At 57.2% G+C, this 22,723-nt stretch overlaps 1 protein-coding gene across 7 annotated transcripts in view; it reads right to left on the reverse strand.

The window, feature by feature from the left end:
- Positions 1-337: 337 nt before the first annotated feature.
- The window catches only part of Mlxip (MLX interacting protein), a 44,280-nt gene continuing 21,894 nt past the window's right edge, over positions 338-22,723 (reverse strand). Inside the window, exons 2-18 of one of the 7 annotated variants that reach the window (XM_013144795.3) lie at positions 13,615-13,721; positions 13,282-13,367; positions 11,497-11,586; positions 11,151-11,192; positions 10,763-10,934; positions 10,072-10,161; positions 9,611-9,702; positions 8,170-8,824; positions 7,610-7,776; positions 7,337-7,517; positions 6,248-6,372; positions 5,513-5,614; positions 5,309-5,436; positions 5,080-5,203; positions 4,199-4,328; positions 3,604-3,743; positions 338-3,252 (exon numbers count right to left, since the gene is read on the reverse strand). In XM_013144795.3, the coding sequence (XP_013000249.1) occupies positions 3,622-3,743; positions 4,199-4,328; positions 5,080-5,203; positions 5,309-5,436; positions 5,513-5,614; positions 6,248-6,372; positions 7,337-7,517; positions 7,610-7,776; positions 8,170-8,824; positions 9,611-9,702; positions 10,072-10,161; positions 10,763-10,934; positions 11,151-11,192; positions 11,497-11,586; positions 13,282-13,367; positions 13,615-13,721 (2,413 nt within the window). In that variant the 3' untranslated portion in view covers positions 338-3,252; positions 3,604-3,621. Of the gene's footprint in view, positions 3,744-4,198; positions 4,329-5,079; positions 5,204-5,308; positions 5,437-5,512; positions 5,615-6,247; positions 6,373-7,336; positions 7,518-7,609; positions 8,005-8,169; positions 8,825-9,610; positions 9,703-10,071; positions 10,162-10,762; positions 10,935-11,150; positions 11,193-11,496; positions 11,587-13,281; positions 13,368-13,614; positions 13,722-22,723 lie in introns of those variants that run through there. The other 6 variants (XM_003462921.5, XM_013144796.3, XM_013144797.3 and 3 more) reach the window with 6 other exon arrangements.

The following is a 22,723-nucleotide window of genomic DNA, read 5'->3' on the forward strand; positions in this document are numbered from 1 at the left end:
ACCCTGGAGGCTGAAGCGGGCGGCTTGCTGAGAGTTTGAGGCCTGTCTGGATCACATAGTGAATTCAAGGCCAGTCTGGATCACATAGTGAAATCCAGTCTTAAAAAAGAGATTGGATCAATGTCAGCTATCACACACACCTCAGGTCACCGTGGACTTGGACACATGAGTACAAGGGCAGAGCTCATCATACTGCCATCATCTCCCTGGGACGCTGTCCTTCTGGATGCCTTGGCTCTCAAGGGCTCAGCCAGGACAGTGTCACTTGGCTCTGACCCCATCCCCACCCCAGCTCCCCCACAGCTTGGTGGGCAGCATCGAAGGTCACACAGCAGACTTGTCCAAAAAATAAGGTTTTATTGTCTTGGATGCAAATATACTTTTGAAAATGCATTGCAGTGTTGAGTCCAGCTGGTGGCAGCTTGCTTCCCAAAAGCAATGAGACAGGGCTGTGCTAGGGGACACACTCTGGGGGACCTTGGGTTACAGCCAACCCTTCCATTTGGTTTCTAGACCTCCAAGTGTCACCGAAGGAGCCCCGCAGTCACCAAAGCTCACAACAGGAAGAAGTGACCACATACACAGAGCTGCCCCGAGGAGATACAGAAGTGACAGGCTTGCACCTCCACCCCAGCCACAGGGAAGCCCCAGGCTGCACCCCTCAAGATAAGGGACAGAAACGTATAACAGGCCTATCTGTCCCCTGCCTGAGATGGCACCACTCAGCACACCCAAGCCGAGCCACGGCTGCGCCTGGGGTTGAGCCTGGAACCCGAGTCAGCCAGGGAGATAGTGGTGAATTTTGCTAAATAAGTGGAAGAATTTCACAAAAATAAAACTCCATGAACACACACACACACACACACACACACAGGGCTCGGCTGGGGGCAGTGCACACCAAAGTCAACATTCAACATAAAGAACGCCTTCTGGCTTCAGGAGCAGGATGCGTGGTGTGCAGGGCAGACGGCAATGGCGGAAAGGACCTCGTCCTCAGGTGCCTGGGAAGCAGTCAGGTTGTGTCCTGAGGCCATTTCTGCGTCTTTGGGGTAGGCCACCTGCCATGCACCCCAGGTGGTCGTGACCACAGCCCCCACTGCCAGGACCAGTGTCAGAGCACTGCTGCACACGCACATGGCCCCACGGTGGCCGGGAGCCCCAATCCCCTTACACATGCCGGCCAGGGCATCCAAAAGTGGGTAGAGCCCACGGCACATCCCTCCGGCAGGGCGCCTGAGCTGCTGAGTCAGCGCTGCCCTGGAAGGCTACCAGGAACCGGCACGCAGCGTCTCGGGAGACGCACCAGGAAGGCCTCAGCAGAGGTGCGGAGCTCCTCAAAAAGTAGGTGAGGACAGAAGGGGAAGTGAGTGGGGAGAAGACGCGGAGCCGAGCCGGGGTGAGGCCCCTGCCCCACCCCCACCCCACCTGTGGAGGCTGCTGCCAAGGCGGCCCAGCGACCTGGGTGTCCCCCTCCACTCCGGACCCCGCGCCTCATCCTCTGAGTCCACGGGGGCAGCTCAACCAGAGAAAGGCCCGCCGGGGTGCTGGAGCAGGGTGGGCCTGGCCCCTCACGGGGCGGGGAGCAGGGTGCAGGCAGGCCGAGGGCTGCGCGGAGTCAGCACCGACTCTGGAGGCCGCGCTGCTTCTCTCCTCGTGCAGTGGAAAACCACGGGCTGCGGGGGCCTCTCCTGAGGGGACCCCCAGGCGTGGCTACCGTCAACTCAGAAAGCCCCATGCCACAGCCGTGCGCCACTCCCACCTCCCACTCATAGTGAAAGAACACGAGGCGCCGATGGCCCCAAGATTTCACATAAATCCGGGATTGTGTGGGTGAGGTGGGCAGGAGTGCGAATGGTGACCTGAGACCCTGCGCGCTGACCCGGGACGGAGGCCCAGGCAGGCGAAAAGCGGTGGCGAGGCGGGTGGGCAGCGTGGTTCCCCGTGGCCACGGCGTGCGTCAGCACCAAGTGAAATGAATCAAAGTCAGTCTCAAAACAGCTCGCCTGGGTCAGCCTGCCAGGACGCACACACATGCGCGTGCACACGCACCCCCCAGCGGTCGCAAACACCTCAGGGAAACAGAACCGCACAGTAATTCACCAAAGGGAGAGGCTGGCCCGAGAAGCAAGAGGCCAATTTTATATCCCGTGGAGTTTAAAAAAGTCACTCCCAGAGGCAGGGAGAAAGCTAGTGATCCGGAGGGCCCTGGCCAATGGCCACTGCGTCATCAGCGTGTCACAAGGCACGGGGGGGGGGAGCCCCAGGCTCAGGCCCTCTGCAACATTTGGATTTTCCTTTTCCTGCCTACCCCAGTGGGCCACTGACCACAGTAGCCTCGACCTGTGTGTCCCTGGGGTGAGGGACCAACCCACTGCCATTATCCAATGGAAACCCCAAGTCTGCACCCCGTGTGCACCCCTCAGTCTGTAAACACGTTTTCAGGGGTGACTGAGGGGTGCCACCAAGCTGCTCCTTTGTGGAACAAAAGTGCAGATGGGCCACGGTCCACACGGTGGCACTGCTGGTGGCCAAGAGACGCCGCCCTGCCTTTCTGTCCTCCACTAGTAAGGTGAGCAGGGGCTGGGGTCCAACCAGGCCTCAGCACTGAGCCTCCAGGACTGGTGGGGCTCTGAGTGGAGTGGAGCTTCGGGGTGACTGGGGTGCTGAGGTGTGGAGTGCACAGTGCACAGGAGGAAAGCTGGCTGGCTGCTGGGGACATCCCAGCAGGATGGAGGAGGCACCCTGGCTGGGCTCCCTGAGGGCAGTGTGTCACCTGCACCTGCAGCCACTGGCAGGGGGTACAGGGGGCACCTGCTGGTCGCATGCAGCTCCACTCCCTGCCCTCTGGGCCCTACGGTCCTGCCTGTCGGGGTGGTGACAGCTTCCTTCTGAAGACCAGCCTGGTCTGGGGCTCTCAGCTAAAACATGAGATGACCAGGCCTTGGTGGCAAAGTGGAGTGTGACCTTCCACAGCCAGGATGGAGGTGGACCTGTCCCCAGAGAGTGGCAGCGATGGAGGCAGAGAGTGGGTGGCCGCTGCTGGGTCACGTGGGGATCCTGTGCCACGGCCAGGCAGCACCAGGTGGGGTACAACGAAGCAGCAAGCCCAGCTGGGAAAGCGCCACCCTTCTGCTGGGGGCGGAGGATCGACACACGTGTGGGGAGCCTGATGGGAAGGCACTTCCTTGCGGGAGTCTGGGTCCCCCACAGTCACACCACTGGGGCCCTCCTGCAGCCAGAGCGTGTGCAGACCTGCAGGGCCGGTGGACAAGGACGTGACAGGGGCAAGTCTGTAAGTCTCAGGGTGGGCTTGAGGGGGACCGTAGGTACCCCACCCACAGGAGCAGGCTGTTTCTCTGTACCATCTGCTCCCTCCCTGGGGAGGATGGGAGAGCCAGGCCACGATTCCCTCCAGAGAGCGGAGACGGATAGCTGAGGTCGCTGCATGAGGTCACAGCAAGGTCCCCATGGGGGGCTATCACTGTGGGCAGGCCCCGGGCCTGCTTTAGACCTGAGTGTGGATCCTGATGGCTCAAGGCCCAGGAGGTGAGGAGACCCGAGGCTGGGCATCAGGAAGGCAGGGAGGGGTTGTGAGCCTCTCACCATGCGCCAGCCACAGGGCTAGGACTCCCCCGACCGCGGGCCGACCCTGGTGACAGCCTCAGACGCCTGCTCCGGCAGCTGGGATGGGTCTGTCAGGATGGAGGTGGTGGTGCTCAGCTGCCGGAGGGTGCTCAGCACCACTGTAAAACAGGGTCAGCGGTAGGGTCAGTAGGGATTCGAGGGTGGGCATCGGCACACAGGCCATAGGGCGTGATAGCCACAGAGCCCAGGTGCAGGGAGGCCCCCAGTGGAGACCCAGCTCATCACAGGGCAGCTCCTGAAATCCTAGGGAGCAGCCACCCCCAGTACTCCAACCTACTGGGCCACCACAGCGCTCACACCCTCATTGTTGGCCCCACTCTTCAGGAACGGGGGTGTCTGTTATTACCAGAATGGACCCTCGGAGCCCCACCAACAGCAAGTACTCAGCAAGGCAGGATTTGATCAAATGGGGGGCACCATGGCTGCGCCCTTGAGCCCTGTGGCTGCCTCCACCATGGCACTCCAGCCCGGGGCCACCCACACAGCCTATCAGAATCCCCCAAACGCCCCTCACCAAGGGGCCTCCCCGCCTCAGGCCCAGCACCCAACTCACTTGGCCTGAGGACAGGCAGAGAGCAGTGCTGGTCCAGCCAGGACAGTGCCGTGCGGTGCAGCTCCTCCAGGCTGCTGGTGGACACCACACCCTTGAAGGACTCAAACAGCGGCTTGATGATGATGCTGAACTGCGGGTCTCGGTTAAGGAAGGGGGGGAGCAGGGCCTGAGCTATGGGGTGGGGTAGGGTCCTCCCTCCCCTGGGCTGGTCAAGTCCTTTGTGTGACCAGATGCTGTGTTCCAACTATGACAGGCCACTCAGCAGCCAGGAGCCAGGACCTGGGTCTTTGGTCTGGAAGGTGACTACAAAGGCATGTACACACAGTTCCATGTGATGCCAGGGCATGCGCAGGTCTGAAGGAGACGCCGTCTAGAGGTGGTGCTTGTCTTTCCCATTACAGCAGCTGGTTTGGGCAGCACTTGGTCACCTCACAGGACCTGGGCATACCTGCCTGCTGCGGCCAAGCTGGCGTAAGTGTGCACCATTCGGAGTGGAGGCTGAGTAGGCACCCCAGGGCAGGGGTCGGCCTAGTACCCAGCTGCATGTGCTCTCACGACACCACAGGCCAGGTGGCACATGGCGCCTGCGGTTCTGTGCACCTTGCTTTCTGCCTTCCACAGCAGTGGGGATGGCTGTCAGACCCTTTCCTGCCACCCTGCTGCTCTGCTGTGGCCCCTCCTGCAAAGCGCCCTGGAAGCCCCTGTGGACACCACTGCCGACCGCAGCCCCACCCCGCAGAGCCCGGCCAGGCCCACTCTGAGACAGAGGCTGGCCCTGTCTGTCCCAATGGGCCGGGACGACCTCAGGAAGAGCGTCTCTCTGCAGACGCTGTGTGCACAGCCTCTGAGGGGACGGACGGGTGAGGACACTGCAAAGATACAATCCAGAACTTCCAATTCTGCAGCGTCCGGCTCTTCACATATTCGTCAAACATGTCTGTCATGTGGTCGACCTGGCGCGGGGTGACCGAGACCCCTGAGGCGGGAAGCAGCTGCTGGCAGGAACTGAAACAACGGGAGGAGTCAGGGGCAGGACGAGGGCAGAGCAGGAGCTGGGGCACCAGAGGGCAGAGGAGCTGTGGGGAGGGAGGGGACCAAGCCAGGCCTCACATGATGGTAGCGTTGAGCTCCTCGATCTCCTCCCGCAGCCGCCGTGCCTCCTCCTGCATCTGGCTGCGCTCCTGCTGCAGCTTGGTGATGTACTCCACGGTCTTCTGCAGTGTGATGGCGTGGCTGCTCTGCAGGGACAGGCAGCTCAGTGGCGACCTGGGCAGCGCGTCCTGTACCCTGCTCTGCCGTGCTTGGGCGACTCACCGGCTTGGAGTTGTTGGAGATCAAGCTGTTGAGGGTGTTGAAGCCCATCTTGATGTTGAAGCGTCGCTTCTGTTCGGCTGAGATGTGCTTCAGCTGCTGGTTCTGTCGGGGAACTGACCGGTCACTGAGAGGAAGGCCAAGACCTGGCTCCGAGCCCCTCCCTCCTCGACACCTGGCTTGATGCCAGGTGGCCGCAGGCAGATGGCCCTGGCCTGTGGGGCAGGTGGGCTGGAGAGCCAGGGAGGGATAGCACACCACAAAGGGCTCAAAGGCAGCCAGGTGCGGTGGCACGAGGATTCCAGTTTGAGAGAAGCCTGAACACCTCAGAGACCTTGTCTTGAAAAATGGAAGGGCGGGCATGCAGCTCGGCGGTAGCATGGCTGCCTGGCAGGTGCAAAGCCCTGGACCCCAGGCCCAGGCAGGTGCAAAGCCCTGCACCACAAAATAAAAATAAAAAGCTAGACGGCTCCAGTGAGCAGGGGTGGGGTGGGAGGACAGGCTGGGGAGGGCGGCCCCCGACACACCTCCCCAGCCTCCTCCTCCCTGTGGCAGGAAGGAGCAGAGAGCAGACCCCGTCACCATGTTCAGCCTAGGGAGAAGGCAAGCAGGGGCCGAGCTGCTCTCCTGCCCCAGGCTGGGCAGTACTGGCCAGCTCTGCCCTCCCTTCCAGGTAACACAGCGTTCCCAGAGGTTCTTTGATTTCTTCTCCCCGCCCTCCCCAGAGACCTGGCATACCTTTAATACAGACATGTTTTTGGGGTTTGCAGATTTCCCTGAGCAGTTGTTCTGGGGAGACTGAGGACTGGGGCTTTGCTCCGATGCACATGGAGAGGCCTGGCCTGAGTTCAGGCCATCACGACCTAAGAAGAGGGGGCCGTCACAGGCAAGAAGTGAGCTGCACAGGTCAGGGGCCCTTGCAGAGGGGCAACCCCGCAGGGGTGGGATTCGGAAGCCTGTTTTTAACCTCTGATCCCACCCAGGGCCAAACTGAGAAAGCCACGCCCACATCCCAAAAGGATGTGGCACACATGACATGCAATTAGATGTGTGGTGGTGGTGGCAGCTGGGCTCTGCCATCCAGGTCAGAGGGGCAGCCAGGGCCTCCAGAGTGGCCTGGAGCCACTGGTTCCCAGCCTGGTGCTGGACACACTAGTGTCTGCCACCGCTCTTTGGGTTCCACACACATGCTCACTTTCCTAAACTGTTCCTAGCCGTCCCCTGCCACTGCTCTCTAACCACGAAGGCAGGACGTGGCAGACCCGAGACCTCCTCAGGGCCTGCTGCAGTCACCCATGTGTCGAGAGACCCGCTTTCCTGTAGCAATCTCCCAGGTTCACCCACACCACGGGACTCTCCCTAACCCTGGCAGCCCTCACGGCACAGCTGAGGCCCACGTTTGGCTGTGGGCGGGCCAGCCTGTCTCTGCAGCCAGGGGCCATGGTACGCCACGTGCTGGGGACCACTCAGATGAGGCTTTACAGCCCCACAGCAACAATGACCCTAGGTCAGTGTTTTCTGGAAACTGCCCACAAAACTCGTCAGTCCCTTACTGCATGAGATCAGGGGCTCCAGGGTGGGCCTCTCTGAGTAACCAGTTAAGAATGGCTCCCCGAGAGCCTGGCGTGGTGACACATGCCTGTATGCTTAGCAGTTGGGAGGCTGAAGCAGAAGACTACCATGAATTTGAGGCAGGCCTGGACTACACAGCCAGACCCTCTCTCCAAAAGCCAAAACGCGTAAGTAAATAAATACAAGTACCAGGTCTGTAACTGTGACATTTACGCTAAGCACATCCCCAGGCCATGCCACTGCAGGGACACTCACCGGGCCCTGTGGCAGGGACCTGGGGGCTGCCCCCTCGAAGTGGGGCCTGCTCCACCTTCACCAGCGAGTCCTGCACGATGCCTGGGGAGAAGAGCCGGGAGACGGGGGCCGGCTGGCTGCTTGAGCTGTGGCCGAGGTCTGTCACCAGGATGCCACTGTGGAATTCGGTGACTCCAGGAGCCTGAGGTAACATGGCAAAGAGGTTATCCAACTGCTGATGCATAGCAGATCAGGGCGGTCACACTGGTGAGGGCTACCCAACTGCAGGCCGACCTGGGGTCCGAGGGGCAGCACAGGTGCACTGGGCCCCCTCACCCTGGGGATGGAAGCAGGTGTGATGACCACGCCGGGCTGGGATACTGTGGACGCCAGCATCCCTTCTCTCTTGAGAGGGCCGGACGTCATGATCACTGCTTGTGGGTGGCCTGGGAAGGCAGCTGCTGGGGAGGAAGAGGAAGTCAGGCCTGAGCTGGCAGGGCCCGGGCAGCTCCTGGCTCAGCGGCCTGGCGGTAAACGGGGTGGTCAGTGGGCATCCTGCTCCATCCCATGGCGGGCAGGGCAAAAGTGCCACCAGGCCAGGGAACTCTGCTTTGTGACTTCTTGGTGGTGACTCATTCCAGACTCCAGAGAGAGTAATCAGGACCATGTTTTCCGACTCTGGGATGTGACTTTTAAAAGATACAAAGCAGAACATGGAGCAGATCACATACACAGGTTACCCATGACATTCTGCTTCATTTAAATGGGGGGGGGGACCTCATGTATCTGACAGCCCTGACAGGGACACAGCCCTCCTGGAACCTCAGACTGGCTGGGGTGCCCCCTGGACTCACCTGGGGTCAGGTGCGTGCTCTTCAACACCAAGGACATGGACTCGGGTTTTGGGGCAGGCACTATTTTGAGGGGCTGCTTAGGCCTCCCTCCAGTCAAGGACACAGGTTTGGGGTGTACAAAAGTTAAACGAGTCTGGGAAGACCCGATGGCCGGTGGCTGGGGGACCGGTGACAGGGTGAGGGGGCAGGGGGATGGCGAAGGTGGCGGATGGGGGGCTGCGATCACAAGGCCCTGGCTCTGGCTGAAGGTGGTGGTGGCAGCTGCGTGGGTGAGGGTGGTAGAGGCTGTGTGGGTGATGACGGGGGGAGGCTTGCTGAGCCCTGAAAACCTCGGCAGCTGCTGGAAGGCAGGAGGTGCAGGGGGCGTTAGGGCTGGACCAGGAGGGGGCACTGAGGGAATCCCAGGTGGACTGGGCGTCTGGGTGGGGCCGGGGGAGAGCAAGGGCATGGGGAAGACGGGGAGGAAGGGCTGTGCAACGCCCAGCGGCGATTCTGAGGGAGTGAAGTCCGGGGACTGCAGGAAGGGGTCCCCAGGCTGTGAGGCACGGTCACAGCCCTGACTGGCCGAAGGCTGGAGGGGGGGCCCCACGGAGGGCGCGATGAGACTGTCGGGGAGGCTCACGGTAGGCAGCGCAGTGGCCGGCAGGATGCTGTCCTGTGGGAGGAGAGAGAACTGAGGCCAGTGCAGACTGCTCGAGGTCACAGGCTACGAGGTCCAGGGAGGGGGCACCTGGGACCACAGCGCAGTCCCTGGGCTGGGGACTTAGCTCAGCGGCACAAGCGCCTGCTTTGCAAGCAGGCAGTCGTGAGTTCGATCCCCGGTACCGATAAAAAGGAAAGAGACAAAAAAAACAAAACCACACAGATGTGTACTCGCACAGCCCCGAAATGGCCCTGGCTGCCCAGGGAGTCCGGTTTCTAGTCCCTAGGGGCTCCCTGGCTTCCAGGGTTCTATTATACCAAGAGGTGGCCGGGCCCAGCTGCTCAGGGCCCCCCCAGGGTAGTGTCGGGTATCGGCTTCTCGAAAAGCAGGAAGCACTATGAGCTCGAGTGCGGAGCCCAAGCTCCCAAACCAGAGCCGGAGTCCCCGGTTGTGTGGGTGTGGGGCTGGGATACAGGGTTGAGCAGGCATGGCCCTAGCCAGGGGCCCAGCACATGTGCCAGCTTCTGTAGGCTAAGTGACAAGTGAAAGACGCAGAACTTGTTTTCATTAGAGGCCCGGCTGTCGCCTCTGCCTGGCTGACACTGCCTGGGTAGACACAGCCTTGGGCAGGAGCCCAGGGTTTGGGGTGCTCGGAAGAACATGCTCTTGCTTTTCACACTGTGCCTGTGCTCAGTGCCAGGTGTAGCAGTGCCCACACACTGTTAGGAACTCTATGGCTGTGCACCAGCCTGGCCCTGCTGTTAAGCATGTGGCAGCTGTGCCCATGCCCTCCCCTACCTCGGCAGGTGAGCTGCTGGCATCTGGCACAGGCGCTGAGGCGGGCACAGGCGGCACGGAACCGAAGATGGCACGGCTGGCAGAGAAGAGGTCTGAAAAAGAACGCAGGGGCTTCTGAGCATAACTGTGCTCCACTTCCTGGAATTAAGGTGCAGACAAATGGCAGCCTGAACCCTGTCTTACCTGAGGGATGCCCTGGGCACAGGGCATCCCCCTAAATAACGTTTTCTGGAGAGGGAGGTGTCAGGCGGGAGCCACATGTGTGCCTGTAACACACTCCGGGACCCTAAGCGACTGCAGGAGACTGCAGCGCCCCCTGCTGCTGAGAGGGAAAACAGCTCCCAGCACAGTCAGAGAGGGTACTGTCCCAGGCAGTTCCCAGGTCTGCAAGTCACTACAAGACTGTAGCTGTGGAAAACTCTGAGTCCTCCCTGCCATCCAGGCCTCTCCCGGGTCCTCACCCTGGAAAGGCTCGAAGGTGTCCATGAAGTCCAGGTTGGGCTGCAAGGGGATCAGCCCCGGCTGGATCATGTCTGCGTTCCCCAGATGAGCTGCAGGGAGAGGGAGAGAGAGCCCGCACTATGCGGCACAGCCTGAGGGCAGCGAGGAGCCTGTGGCTCTGCTGTTTGCTTGCTGGCTTGGGAGGGAGGGTCTGGCTTTGTTGCCCAGGCTGGCCCACAACTCCAGGGCTCAAGCAACCCTCCCGCCTCGCATCCGAGTGGCTGGGACTGCAACTGTGCACCCAGCTGAAGGCGAGGAAAGGGCCAGCGTGGAGGCCAGGAGGAGTGCCCCTGAGACCCAGCCCTCGGCTTCCCCTCCTGCTCTCACTGTACCCCGGGGGCTCCTCCCTGGGGGCTGACTGAAGCCTGAGAGTCACCGGAGGTGGTTGTGCCCACAGGGGCTTCCATGTGGCCCTGCTGCCTAGGCCCAGGCCCTGAGGCTACAGCACTTGAAGCTGAACCTGGTCTGGCCCGCCTCCTGGGGGTTCCTCAGTGACACCCAGCGAGTTGTAGGATCTGGAGTATCCAGCCACTCAATGCAGGCGGCCCTCAGAGGTTGGCCGACCTGGCTCCTGTCTCCCTGGCCTAGACAAGTGACAGGCTGCAGCTCCGAAGGGAAGCCCGGCCTCAATGCCCAGGCAGAGGAGGTTACCTATTTCCCGAGGGTTGGGCCAGGCCACCGGTTGGTGTGAGGAAAGGGTAGAAAAGAGGGTGTCGCTAAACTCCGACATAAGCATGTCTGTGTCCAGCAGCGGGTCCTCCTCCATGGGCACTGGGGTCTTCCAGCCATCCCCATGTTTGTGCCAGTAAGGCATGTCATCGTCCTGCCACCAAAGAGACAGCATCAGAGGGCTCAGTGGAACCTGGAAGGTTACAGGGCTGCTCGGTGATACCGAGGCCAGTGCGTGGAGATACTCAGTGCCCCCTCCAGGTCACCTGCAGAGAATGCCACTCTGCAGAGGATGAGGACTTCCTGGGAGAGGGCAATGTCCCATCCCTGTCCCACTACCCAAGCCAGGCAGGACCCCAGGGGCACGCACCTGGGCCAGACTGGAAAGGTCCTCATCTTTGTGCTGCTGCAGCTGGGGACAAAGGGCGGGGTGAGGTTGCACTGAGTGCCAGGGAGCTGTGAGGTCCCCCTGGGCCCCCGCAAGCCAGCCTCATCATTCTGGGGGCAGCCAGGAGAGGGAGCTTACTTCCTGCCCTCCACAAGCTGAACAGAGGAGAGGTCTGGGGAGGACACGGGTCAGTCTGCAGTAGGGAAACTGAGCCATGGCTCCAGGGACAGTGCTGTGAACCCGAGCACCACACGCCCCGCCCTGCCCCACCCCGCCCCTCCCAGGGCTTCCCAAGCTCATACTTTTGGGAGCCCCAGGCAGCAGATACCCTTTTCTTGAAGTAGGTCCTCCACTTGTGGTACTCCCGGATCACGATCTCAATGCGGCTCTTCCAGTACTTCCCCTCAGTGGTGATGGCCTGCGACAGAGAGACCACACTGGAGGGAAGTGACCTGAGTGACCAGCAGACACAGCCCGGGAACACAGAAGCAGCAGTGGACACTCAGAGGGGCATCAGGAGATGCCCTGCACACAGCTACACCCTCGTTCTCAAAGCCTGTCCTATGGCCTCTGTGCTACAGCTGGCTTTCGGTCTCAAAATGCATCATTTCAAGACGTGAGATGTCCAGGGCGGTGTACATGTGTGCATGCGTGTGTGCGCTGACACGTGTATGTGTGTGTCTGGGTCCTGAGGCTGTGCCCTGGGGTCCACGGTCAATGCAGGGTACTCATCCTGGGGAGGTCCTGAGGTGAGGAATATTACTGACACCGATGGCAGCCCACACACGTTACAGCAGCCTCTGCCCTGCATCTGAGGGTGAGCATAGCGTACACCCCAAGAGCCTTGATCAAGCGCAGCCCACCCGCCTGGCACGTGTCTCGCCTGCAGACCTGACCTCTTAGGCCACACACTTCACTGTGTGTCTGAAACAGTGAAGGATCAGATTGTAAAACCAGGCTCCCCCGGCACCACCCAAAAAAAGAAGAAAAAGCAGTATTTATCTGAACTGGGATGTAGCTCAAACAGCAAAAATAGGATTACAGTATTCCTACCACACCTAGCGGGAATATATTCCTTGATACCATCAAATGCCAGCTTCTACTCAAGAGGGAAGAACTGTTTTACTGGTCACTTTTAAAGCTTCCCTTTTTACTGTAACAGTGAGACATGATTAGACACACACAGACACACAGACAAGTGTAAATGGAGGTCTCCCCTCCTCCTTTGAGACCTGCACCCTCCTGAATCTTGTATTCTACAAGAAGAACCTGGGAAAATTTCTTTTTATCTGCTGAGGCATTTCCTTTGCATGTAAGATTGAGGAACACATTTCTTTTTTTTTGTTTTGTTTTGTTTTTGGTCTTTTTTTCTTTTTATCGGTACCGGGGATCGAACTCATGACTGCCTGCTTGCAAGGCAGGCGCTTATGCCGCTGAGCTAAACCCCCAGCCCCCGAGGAACACGTTTCTAACAAGAATATAAATGTACTAAAAGTAGTGCTATACAACTGGTTTTGATTTAATGGTACTAGAGACTAAACCCAGGGCCCTTACACTGAACTACACCCCCCCCCAGACGTTTCTCTCTCTCTTTGTCTCTCTCTCTCTCTTTTAAACTTTTATTTTGAGATAGGTTCTAAGTTGACCAGGCTGGGTTTGAACTTGTGACCCTCTTGCCTCAGCCTCCCAGAGAGCCAGGAGTACAGGTGTGCAACACCGTACCCGGCTAGCAACTGGCTTTAAAAATATTTACTCTTCAACCTTTTTTCATGTCAGTATCTAAAGGTATCCCGGTCTCTTTAATTGTCAAATAAGTCTTCAAGCAAAGTGTGGTTGTGCACACCTATAATCCCAGTACTCAGGAGGCTGAAGCAGGACAGATGCAAATTCTAAGCCAACCTATACTACATAGTGAATGCTGCCCAAAAAAGAAAGGAAGAAAAGAACAGGAGAAAGACACTGCTCAGTTCATCTGCCTTACAAGCAGCCAGACTCCCCCCAGAGGGCTCCAGAAGGCAGACCAATGTCAAGGGGGAGCAGAGGGGCCAGGGAGTCAATCCAGGTTGCACAGCTCGGCATCTCCCACTACAGCCACCTGTGACCCCACAAGTACCTCTGGCCGGCGGTGCTCATCGACTTCCACAGAGCCGTCCAGCGGGGTGACAAAGTGGCACACAGGGTTCTTGCGCTTCTCCAAATCTGGGCAGAGACAGGGGAGATGGCATCACTGCTCCGAGAGCCTGTCCCGCACACCAGAGGGCTCAGGGGGGCAGAGACACCAGGTGCACAGCAGGGGACAGGACACTGGAGCGCTGCCATGGGAGCCCCTCCCCACTCTTCACAGCCCTGAAGGACCGGCCCTGCCTCACTCCTCCTCAGTTGGGGCAGCCCGAATTACTGAGCGCTCCTGTGTGTGCTCAGGGGCCGGACAGAGCCACGCGCTTACACTGCATGTACCACGCCCGCCAGATGGCGTTGTTGAGCCGGATCTTGTCCCTCCACTGCAGCTTCAGGCCCTTGAAGTTCTTCCACTTCGGCGACACCAGCTTCCCACTGGAAGGCAAGACTGGGGTGAGAGTCGGCTTCCCTGGAAAACGAAGTGGCAGCAGAGCTCTTGCCCGACCCCTCAGCAGCCACAGGCCAGGTGCCGCCTCCCCGGCACTCGGGCTTCCCCAGGCACGGGGATGGCACCCCGCGGCAAGGCCTCGCCTCCTGGCTACTCTCCACAAGCTTTTACAGTTTCCATAATTAAACATTGAAAAGAAAGGTGCTGGGGGCTGGGGATTTATCTCAGCAGCATAAGCACCTGCCTTAAAAGCAGGCGGTCGTGAGTTCAATCCCTGGTACCAATAAAAATGAAAAAAAAAAAAAAAAAGAAAGAAAAGCTGCTGTCCACTAGATGAGGAGGCTGCTATTTCAAGCTGTGCAGGAAGGAGATGCCCTGCTGTTGCTCAGGGCCCAGGGAGCCTGGACCGCAAGTGCTTCTAACTCACTCGGAGGGTTACAAGGCACCCACGGCCTCCCGGCTATCAGAGGGGCTCCAAGCATACCTGGCCGGTCAGTGTGACCCAGTCTCAAAAACTAGAAAGGGCCAAGGGTGTAGCTCAGGTAGCTTGCCTTGGCTGGATCCCCAGCCCTGCAGGCGGGGCTGGAGCAGTAGCCCTGGCGGCCTCTCCTGTCACTGCCCAAGATGTGTCCTGCCTCCTCTCCCCTAGGACAGTGCTCTCTGACACTATGCACGGCGACCCATGTGCTGCAGCACAGGGAGGATTTGGGGCCTCGCTCGCTAATTCTCCTGAGCTCTGGCAGGCTGGATGACAGCAGGAAGGGGAGCTCCCTGGTGGCACAGCCTTCTTGGAAGGTTCTACTTTCCAGGTGCTGTGCCAGAGCCACCCCTGAAGGGGCCCTTTATTTCAGTCATTTGAGATGAACAAGCCACTGGGTTTTTTGTTTGTTGTTTTATTTTTGCACTACCAGAAATTGAACTGAAGACCTTTGCACTGAGCTATATACTAGCCCTTTTGAATTTTTTGAGACAGTGTCTTGCTTAGTTGCCCTGGCTAGAGTGAACACAATCCTCTTGCCTCAGCCTCCCAGAATGCTGGTATCAGAGGTATGCCCCACCATGTTCAGCCACAGCATTATCTTTAGTCCATATCAAAGAGAAGTTAGAAGTGTCACCTCTTGGCAGGCCACAGCCCTGATTTTCTTCAGATCTACTAGGGAGGCCACATGGCAGGCACAGACGTGCCACAGCCAAGCTGCTGGAGTCTTCAAGTAAACATCGAGAAGATCTACAGCTTGGCTAGAAAGCACCTGGTGAACCAAACCTGCTCTCCTGATCCAAGCCAGCAAAGAGCCCCAACTTCAGCTTACATCATCCGCACAGCTGGGGCTCTACCATCACCACCATGAGAGGTCACAAGGCAGCTCTGTGGGGGGATGCAAGGTGGGTCGGAAGCTTCGGGACTCACACTCCTGCTTGCCTCCACAGCGGCTCTCCCAAGGTGAATCCGGCCACCTCCACTTCACAGGCCAGCCCCCACCTCTGCTCCCAGGACAGCTGAGGTCAGAGCCCCCTGCTTGTGGCACCCCTCAGGGCACCTCTGCAAGGCCCTGCCTCTGCCTGCTTAAAGTCACAATGTTGCTGTGTAAGGACCAAATGAGAGTGTGTATGCAGTGCATAAAAATTCAGAGCCTGGCAAACCTAAGGCAAAGATAAGAAGACATCAATAACCGTTTCACTGCTCAGACCTAAGTTATTGCTGAAAGTGTGCCTTCTCTTTTCTTTTTTTGTTTTTTTTTTTTTTTCTGGAAATCACACTCAAGACTTCTCGCTTGCCAGGCAGGTGCTGTGCCAGTGAGCTAAACCCTTAGCTCCTGGAACTGTGCTTTCAGACAAATCCTCCTGACTGGAGAAGTCCTCATGCTCGCCACACTGCCATGCAGCGGGCTCTGCTGCACACACCTCGTGCCCTCCTCCAGAGCAGCCACAGAGGCTTCTGTACCAAGTGACGTTTAAGCTGCGGCCGGGGCAGGGAGGCCCATGCTTCTCCTTCTCTTGGCCGGTGACGGTGCTGAGCAGGCTCGAGAGGGACCTGGTCAGGGGAGGGAAACCCCAAGTAACCGGACAGAGGGCACCACTGGCCATTGCTCCCACCATGGACAAAGCTAGGTCTCTTCCTTGCCTGTGCAGGGTTTGCCAGCAGCCGATGCCTGGTGAGGCAGGTGATTCTCGGAAGCAAAAAAGAAAACAAAACCGGAGCCAGGCATGGTGGCCTCCATCTGTAATCTCAGCACTATGGGAGGCTGAGGCAGGAAGATTACAAATCAGAGTCCAGCCTAGGCAGCTGTCTCAAAAATAAAAAATAAAAAGGGCTAACAATATGGTTTAGTGAGAAGGCCTGAGTTCAATCCTCAGTACAAAAAGAGGGGAGAGGAAGGAAGTAGAGGAGGGAAGGGAGGGGAGGAAAGGCAACGAAAGGAAAAGGAATGAAAACCAGCCGGGTCTGGTCCTTTCATTTCCTTCAGGGGAAACCAGAACCCCAATCGGAACCGTTTCCTGCCTTGCACTGCAGCCAGGATTCTTAGCACCCCAGCGACCAGGCCTTGGCCCCTGCTGTGGCTGTGGAGGCCCACTCGGGGCAGGGCTGTGAGGGACTGGCTTGCTGGGGTGACACGGTCCGTGTAGAGCTAGCGGCAGGGCTGCACACACAGTCGGAGCCGCGCCCCAGTCTGCCTCACCAGGCGGAGGAGGACCAGAGACCCCAGCTGGGGGACCTCAGTCTAGGGCTCCGTGCTGCCTCTCCCGCGTGGCATCATTTCCCTCTCGCCCGTGTTTCTGTCACATTCAGTCAAACTCTGGCAGGAACTTACTCAGGGGTCCTGGACCCGGAAACACCCCGGTTTCTGTCCTACCCATGGCCAGCAGGTGGCACCCTACAGACACACAAGCAGGACCCAGCGCGAAACAAAAGCCCTCAAGCAAAGCCACCGAGGGCAGAGCAGGCCACTGCCACAGCGGTTCTGTGATACGCAGCCTCACATGGGGACAGCCCCAGGCACTGAGAAGGGAGCATGGGACAGAGTCTTGTCTCTCCCCCGGGCCTGCAAGTCCCACCACCCAGGCCCCATCTGGAGGGAGGAGGAGGAGCCATTTCTGTGTAGACACCAGGAGGCCTTTCAGAGCTGCCCAGGTCTCCTTGCCCACTAAACACACTCTGAGGCTGACTCTGTTACTCTCTCACTGCTGGGACAGAACACCCGACACCCACGAGTTAGGTCCATTTGGCTCACAGCTTCAGGCCGCAGTTGGCCGGCTCCAGGCAGGGGCAGGGTGGGCAGGAAGCGGCAGCAGCATGGAGCCTTCCCGTCCCTTTGGTCCCACCCAGGCCACAGCCCGCTGGGTGGTGCCACCCAAGTCGGGTGGGCCTTCCAGGGCCCACACCCAGGACTACGCTAAGCCCATGGGTAGGCTCAGTTATCACACAGCCTTAATCCACATTCGCACATCCCCAGCTCTGAATTCTGTGAGCACATGAGGCTCTGGGGACCTCTCGACAAAAGCTGTAACAGAGGTGCTACACTCAGGCTCCACAGGAAGGAGCAGAGCTGTCAAGGGCTCTGGCTGGACACCTGCTCCTGCCCCGTCCCAGCAGGCTCCACTTCCACATAATGCTGACCGGGATGCTTTCTGGTCCAAATGATTCCTTCTTCAAAGTATAACCAGAAACACTGATGGAGGTTTTGGGGAGACCCCTGGATTCTCCTCATCCCAGTGCTCCCTTCACAGTGCACCAGGGCCACCCCCAGGTGTGATACTGCATATCACGGAACTGTTGTGGCAGTCGTCCCTCTGTGCCTAGAGAGGTCCTACTCCAGCCTTTGCCCTACCTGTGCCTGTGCCGTGCCTGCAGCACAGGCCAGCCCAGGGGCAGTGCCTGAAGTCCAGGTGCCCCCTGAAGTCTGCCCAGCATCCTGTCGATGGCCACCCCTCCTAGAGGGGATGAAGGTCCCTCAGAACTGCTGGATGGAGCTAGCAAACCATGAAATTTTCCAAGGTCTGGCAAGAGACTGCCTGGGAATAGAAGAAGATTAAACTGGAAGCCTTCTGAGGATGGATGGAGAGGGCGAGGGAACGGGCGGCTAGTGAAGTGCAGGGGAGGGCGGGGCTCCTCATTGAGATTCTCTTCCAAAAGAAGCAGACAGGAGGATGGTTCCTGTCATGGGCCTCAGGGTCCTTTTGTTTGTTCAACCAACCACGTGTGTCACCCGACATTTCTCCATCCCCCTGATGCTGCCTGCCCATCGCCTCCTCTCCCCAGCCCCTGCTTGGGTCTCCACCGCATGGCTGGGTCACACAGGATGGCCCTCTGGGTCTGGCTTTGGAGCACATTTTCAAGGTTTCCCCACACTGGTCCAAGGACAGGAACAGGAAGCGGTAACCGATGTGGTGGTGCCCTCTGGAGGAGTGGAGGGGTGACAGGTCTTCAGTCTGCTTTCCACTCCATGGACAGACCGCACTGCACCCGAAGAGGCTGTGTTGGCTGTTTCCACCTCCAGGCTACTAGGAAGCATGCTGCCACCAGCAGACTCTTTTATTTCCCAACCATTTCAGAATTGGCAGGGGACAGAGGTTCTCATCACTGAGCTGACACTGGGGACACAGAGATGGGCAAAATCAGAGCCTTGTCGGAGGGCAAGGCTGTCTAGCACCTGTGGGCTGCGTGTCAGAAGGGCTTCCACCTCCACTGCACACGGGCACAGACGCTGAACACACACAGCACTGTGGCAGCAGAAGGCTAGGGACAGGCCAGCCATCATGGGGGGACCAGTTAGAGCACCGTGGTACATCCAGAGGGGAACTAACACGATGGGGAAACTAAAACCTGTACTTGTATGTGCTGACACATGGCAAGATCTGTATGGGGCACTGTCCTACAAAAAGTAAAACAGTAAAGCATGAAACACCCAGCACGGCCTCCACTGGTAACGCTGCCCGTGGACCCAGGGCCTCCACAGGCTAAGCACACGGCCTACCACTGCACCACGCTCCGGCCCCAGGAGCCTAGCAGGAGAGACGCCCAGTCAGAATCAGGAATGATACGCAAGAACAGGACACGGTGATTCCCTCCAGAGAAGAGGACTGGACAGTCTGAGCCGGCTGTGGTGGCGCACACCTGTAACCCCAGCACTCAGGAGGCTGTGGCAGGAGGATCAGTGCAAGTTCAACACCAGCCTGAGCTACACAGCAAGACTTTCTCAAAAAACAAAAATGAAAGAATTCAAGAGTCTGGTGGGAAGGAGTTTTCACTGCTTACTGTTTAACTACAACACAGGAATGTATCCCCCCCTCCCCTAAAATAAACAGGGATAAAAAACCAGACACAGTCCAAGGTCTCCTACAGCTTCTAGTTAATTGGGGAAGGTAATTGGGGAAGGCAATTAAGCGAAGAAGCAGATACAAACTTGTGAATGAGTCATCCGGCGGCGGCAGCGGGATGGGGATAATGGTTATTACAGCCGTCTGGACCGAGGGAGTGAGGCCTGTGTGCCCTCATCTCCTCCAGAACTGGCCTTTTTCTTCAAACGCTTGGCCTCTGTGGGCTTGTCCTGGGACTTGGGCCTGGTCCCACAAACTTCCAGAGCCAAAACTAACAGGCTGCAGCGGGACAAAGGCTCATTGAGGCACCGGGGCGTGGGGAGCAGCCCCAGGGAGCAACAGGCCAGGAGGATGAGGTGTGTGCAGGAACCGGCCTGGTGCCCTGGCCACTGGGAGAGCAGCATCCCCCACAGAGGGCCCCGGGAGGCCCACGCCTGACATCCACCTCCCTGCAGGCTGCAGGCATCCGTTTCCTTTATACCCAGAGGCCTGTGAAGAGGCATGGGCTCCATGTTCCTTGTTCTAGGCCTGTCCTACCTTGTGAAGGGGAGCAGGAGTCACCGTATGGGGTGCTGGTGCAGTGGGACAGATGTGCCCATGTGCATAGATTCTCCAGGACTTGTGTTTGTGCCTTGTGTTACCTAAAAAGCAGGTGGCCAGCTGTGGTGGCGCACGCCTGTAACCCCAGCACACCAGAGGCTAAGGCAGGAGAATCACAATGAGTTTGAGGCCAGCCTGGACTCCATAGGGAGATGCTGGGCGAAAAAAAAGCAGCGGCGGCGGCGGCAGCAGGGCATAATCAGTTCCATGACACACACAACACGGAGGGCGGGAGGAACCTGTAGGAGTAGAAAGCAGACAAGAAGCCTGCCTGGCTGTAATGGTGACCTCTCCTTCACCCTGCCTGCGACCTGCAGTGACCTGTGGGCAGACACTGCCAGGCTCACACCAGCCATAGCATGTGAAGAAAGCAGAGTGTTCCACTTCTGGTTAAGTCATAAAAGCTGCCCGTGCCTGCCTGGCACACAGCAAGCACCGCTCACCATGGGCCTGGGCCTAAGTCTCCAGGTATTGCACTCCAGCCAGAGCTGGACACAAGGGTGGACACGGCTCAGAGGTACTAAAGCCTCGTCAGCAGTAGGGGTGCAGCTCAGCAGCAGAGTGGTGCTTAGCCAGCACCAGGCCCAGGCTTTAATCCCATGGTGGGTGCACACACAGAGTTCATTTGCAGGAGAATAAACGCCCAGGCTTCTCTGGATTGGGGATGGGAAGAATCAAATTTGCAACAGAGAAAAGGTGGTATTTCACTTCAATATGCATCATTTGTTAATGAAATTTAATAATTTAAAACTTGGGGCTGGGGATTTAGCTCAGGGGCACAGCACCAGCCTGGCAAGCATGAGGCTGTGAGTTCAAACACCAGTACCCCCAAAATTTTTAAAAATACAAAATAAAAACTCTGTCCCTCAGCTGCATCTCTTTTCTGAGCTGTCCATGACCTCTGCCTTTTTTTTTAATTTTTATTTTGAAATAATTATTAGACTTACAGAAAGTCACACAGATGGATCAGAGTTGCATGCGTCCTTCTATCTCCTAAAGGAGTGTCTTAAATAGCAGCAGCAGAATAGCAAAGCCAAGAAAATGGCTTTTTTACACTGGAGGGGTTTGTTGTTTTTGTTTTTGTTTTTGAGACAGGGTCCTACTGTCTAGCTTAGGCTGGCCTTTAACTCCCAGCAATCTTCCTGCCTCAGCCTTGCCAGTGTTGGGATTATAGGCATGTGCCACCATACCGGCATGTACATTAGAACTACTACACTCAGTTACCCACGTTCCACTACAAGATTGGTCAGTTTTCTTGCTATTTTGTCTGTGATACTGTATTAGTGATGTTTCTACAAGTGTTTCCCTTAGATTTTTGTGGGTTTCTCCCCAGCGCTGGAGATCCGACCCAGAGCCAGCGTTCCACTGCTGAGCTCGGTCTGCCCTTTACTTTGCAGCATCGTTCGAATCAGTGGGCTATGTGCTCATGCAGCCTTTCCTGATAATTTCCTGACTGCTTCCCTCCCTTCCCACTTTAATCTCTTTTTGAGTTTAGTCTTACAATTTGGGGGGGTCAGGATTGCGACAGTCTCATTGTGTAACCAGACTGTCCTCGAACTTGCTGTGTTCCTGTCCCAAGTGCTGAGATTCCACTATACCCTGCTCAGTTTTACTGTTTTTTTTTTAAATTATATACCTACATTAAAAAAAAAATCAAGTAATATTGAGCAGTGCAAAAAAACAAAAGTAAAGCCACACACAATCCCACCAGCTAGGCGGAACTGCTGTTAGGCCCCGTGAGAGTGTTACGCACTCGGGAAGTAACCTTAGACACAGACCAGACTTTTACCCTGAGCACCTCGGCCGTGAATTCTTGGCCTCCGCAACATGCTGCCCAACAGGAGTGTTCTGTTTGCATGGGAGACCTGCCCAGGGGCAGCTGCCAGCGTGATGTCCCAGGCGCCTGAAGCAGGGTACACCTCTGTCGCTGGAGGGCGAGGGGGTGGGGCCTGCAGTCCGCCTGAGGAACTGCTCCCAGGTGAGCAGGTCGGAGCCCACCCTGCAACTAACCGTCACAGTGGGCATCACAGCGGACGTAAGGCTTCCCAGGGAGTCCTAGGATCTCCAGCAAATCGTTACACTTGGGGTGGTTCTGAGAGCCCTGGATGCATATTTATGTTCTACTAAAGGTAGCTTTATGGACTGTAGTTGGACCATATTTATCAGATTACACCCAAAATTCAGCCAAAAATGTATATATTAGGGAAAGAAAGACTCACATAAATGTTTCAATGCTGAATTTACTGAAACATCATGAGATTAACCCAAGTGACCTTTGGTGTCCACAATGACAGGAGGTGCTCACAGTGGGGGCTGTGACTTGCAGACATTTATTAGGATGGCAAAATGCAGAAGTGTGTAAATATTTTTTAGTGGACTCTCATGTTTAGATAAAGACATATAAATATATATATGCATAGTATCTAAGTATATAAGGTCATGCTGCTGTTTATTTTGAGGGTGGCTGTATGTTTTTGTTGTTTGAGGCAGGGTCTTGCTGTGTGGCTCAGGTCCTGAAGTCACTTTGTAGCATGGCAATCCTCCTGCCTCAGCCTCCTGAGTGTTGGGATCACAGGTGTGTGTGCACCACACTCGGCTGATGTTCTTGTTTTACGACCTATTTTCTCACTTGCAGTCAGGCATCTTACGCCAACAGTTGTGTGGCACATTGTTTTAATTGGCTATGGAATGTTCTATGTACCTACTTAATATATTTAACCATTTTCCCATAGACAGATATGCTTATTAACTGCTGTTTCGATGCTTCACTATTATTAGTAGTATTATTTTTTGGTACCAGGGCCTGAACTCCTGGCCTCATGCCTGCCAGGCTGGCTCTTGTGCCGCTGAGCTAACCCCCGGCCCTGATGCTTCGCTGTGATAAATAATGCTCTGGTGAAAGCTCTGCTATTCACAGCTTCGTGCACCTGCATGCTGTTCCAGTAAGAAGCACGCCTAGAGATGGGAAAGCTGAGTCATGAGGTAGGTGTACGGCTATGATTCCCTGATACACAAAAGTCCTCCACACTGTGCATCAGTGAGCGTCCCCAGAGCGGTGACACTGGCTCTCCCC

The sequence above is a fragment of the Cavia porcellus genome, unplaced genomic scaffold (genome assembly GCF_034190915.1).
Source record: "Cavia porcellus strain 051 isolate PalLab524CR breed Dunkin Hartley unplaced genomic scaffold, mCavPor4.1 scaffold_16, whole genome shotgun sequence".
Taxonomy (NCBI): domain Eukaryota; kingdom Metazoa; phylum Chordata; class Mammalia; order Rodentia; family Caviidae; genus Cavia; species Cavia porcellus.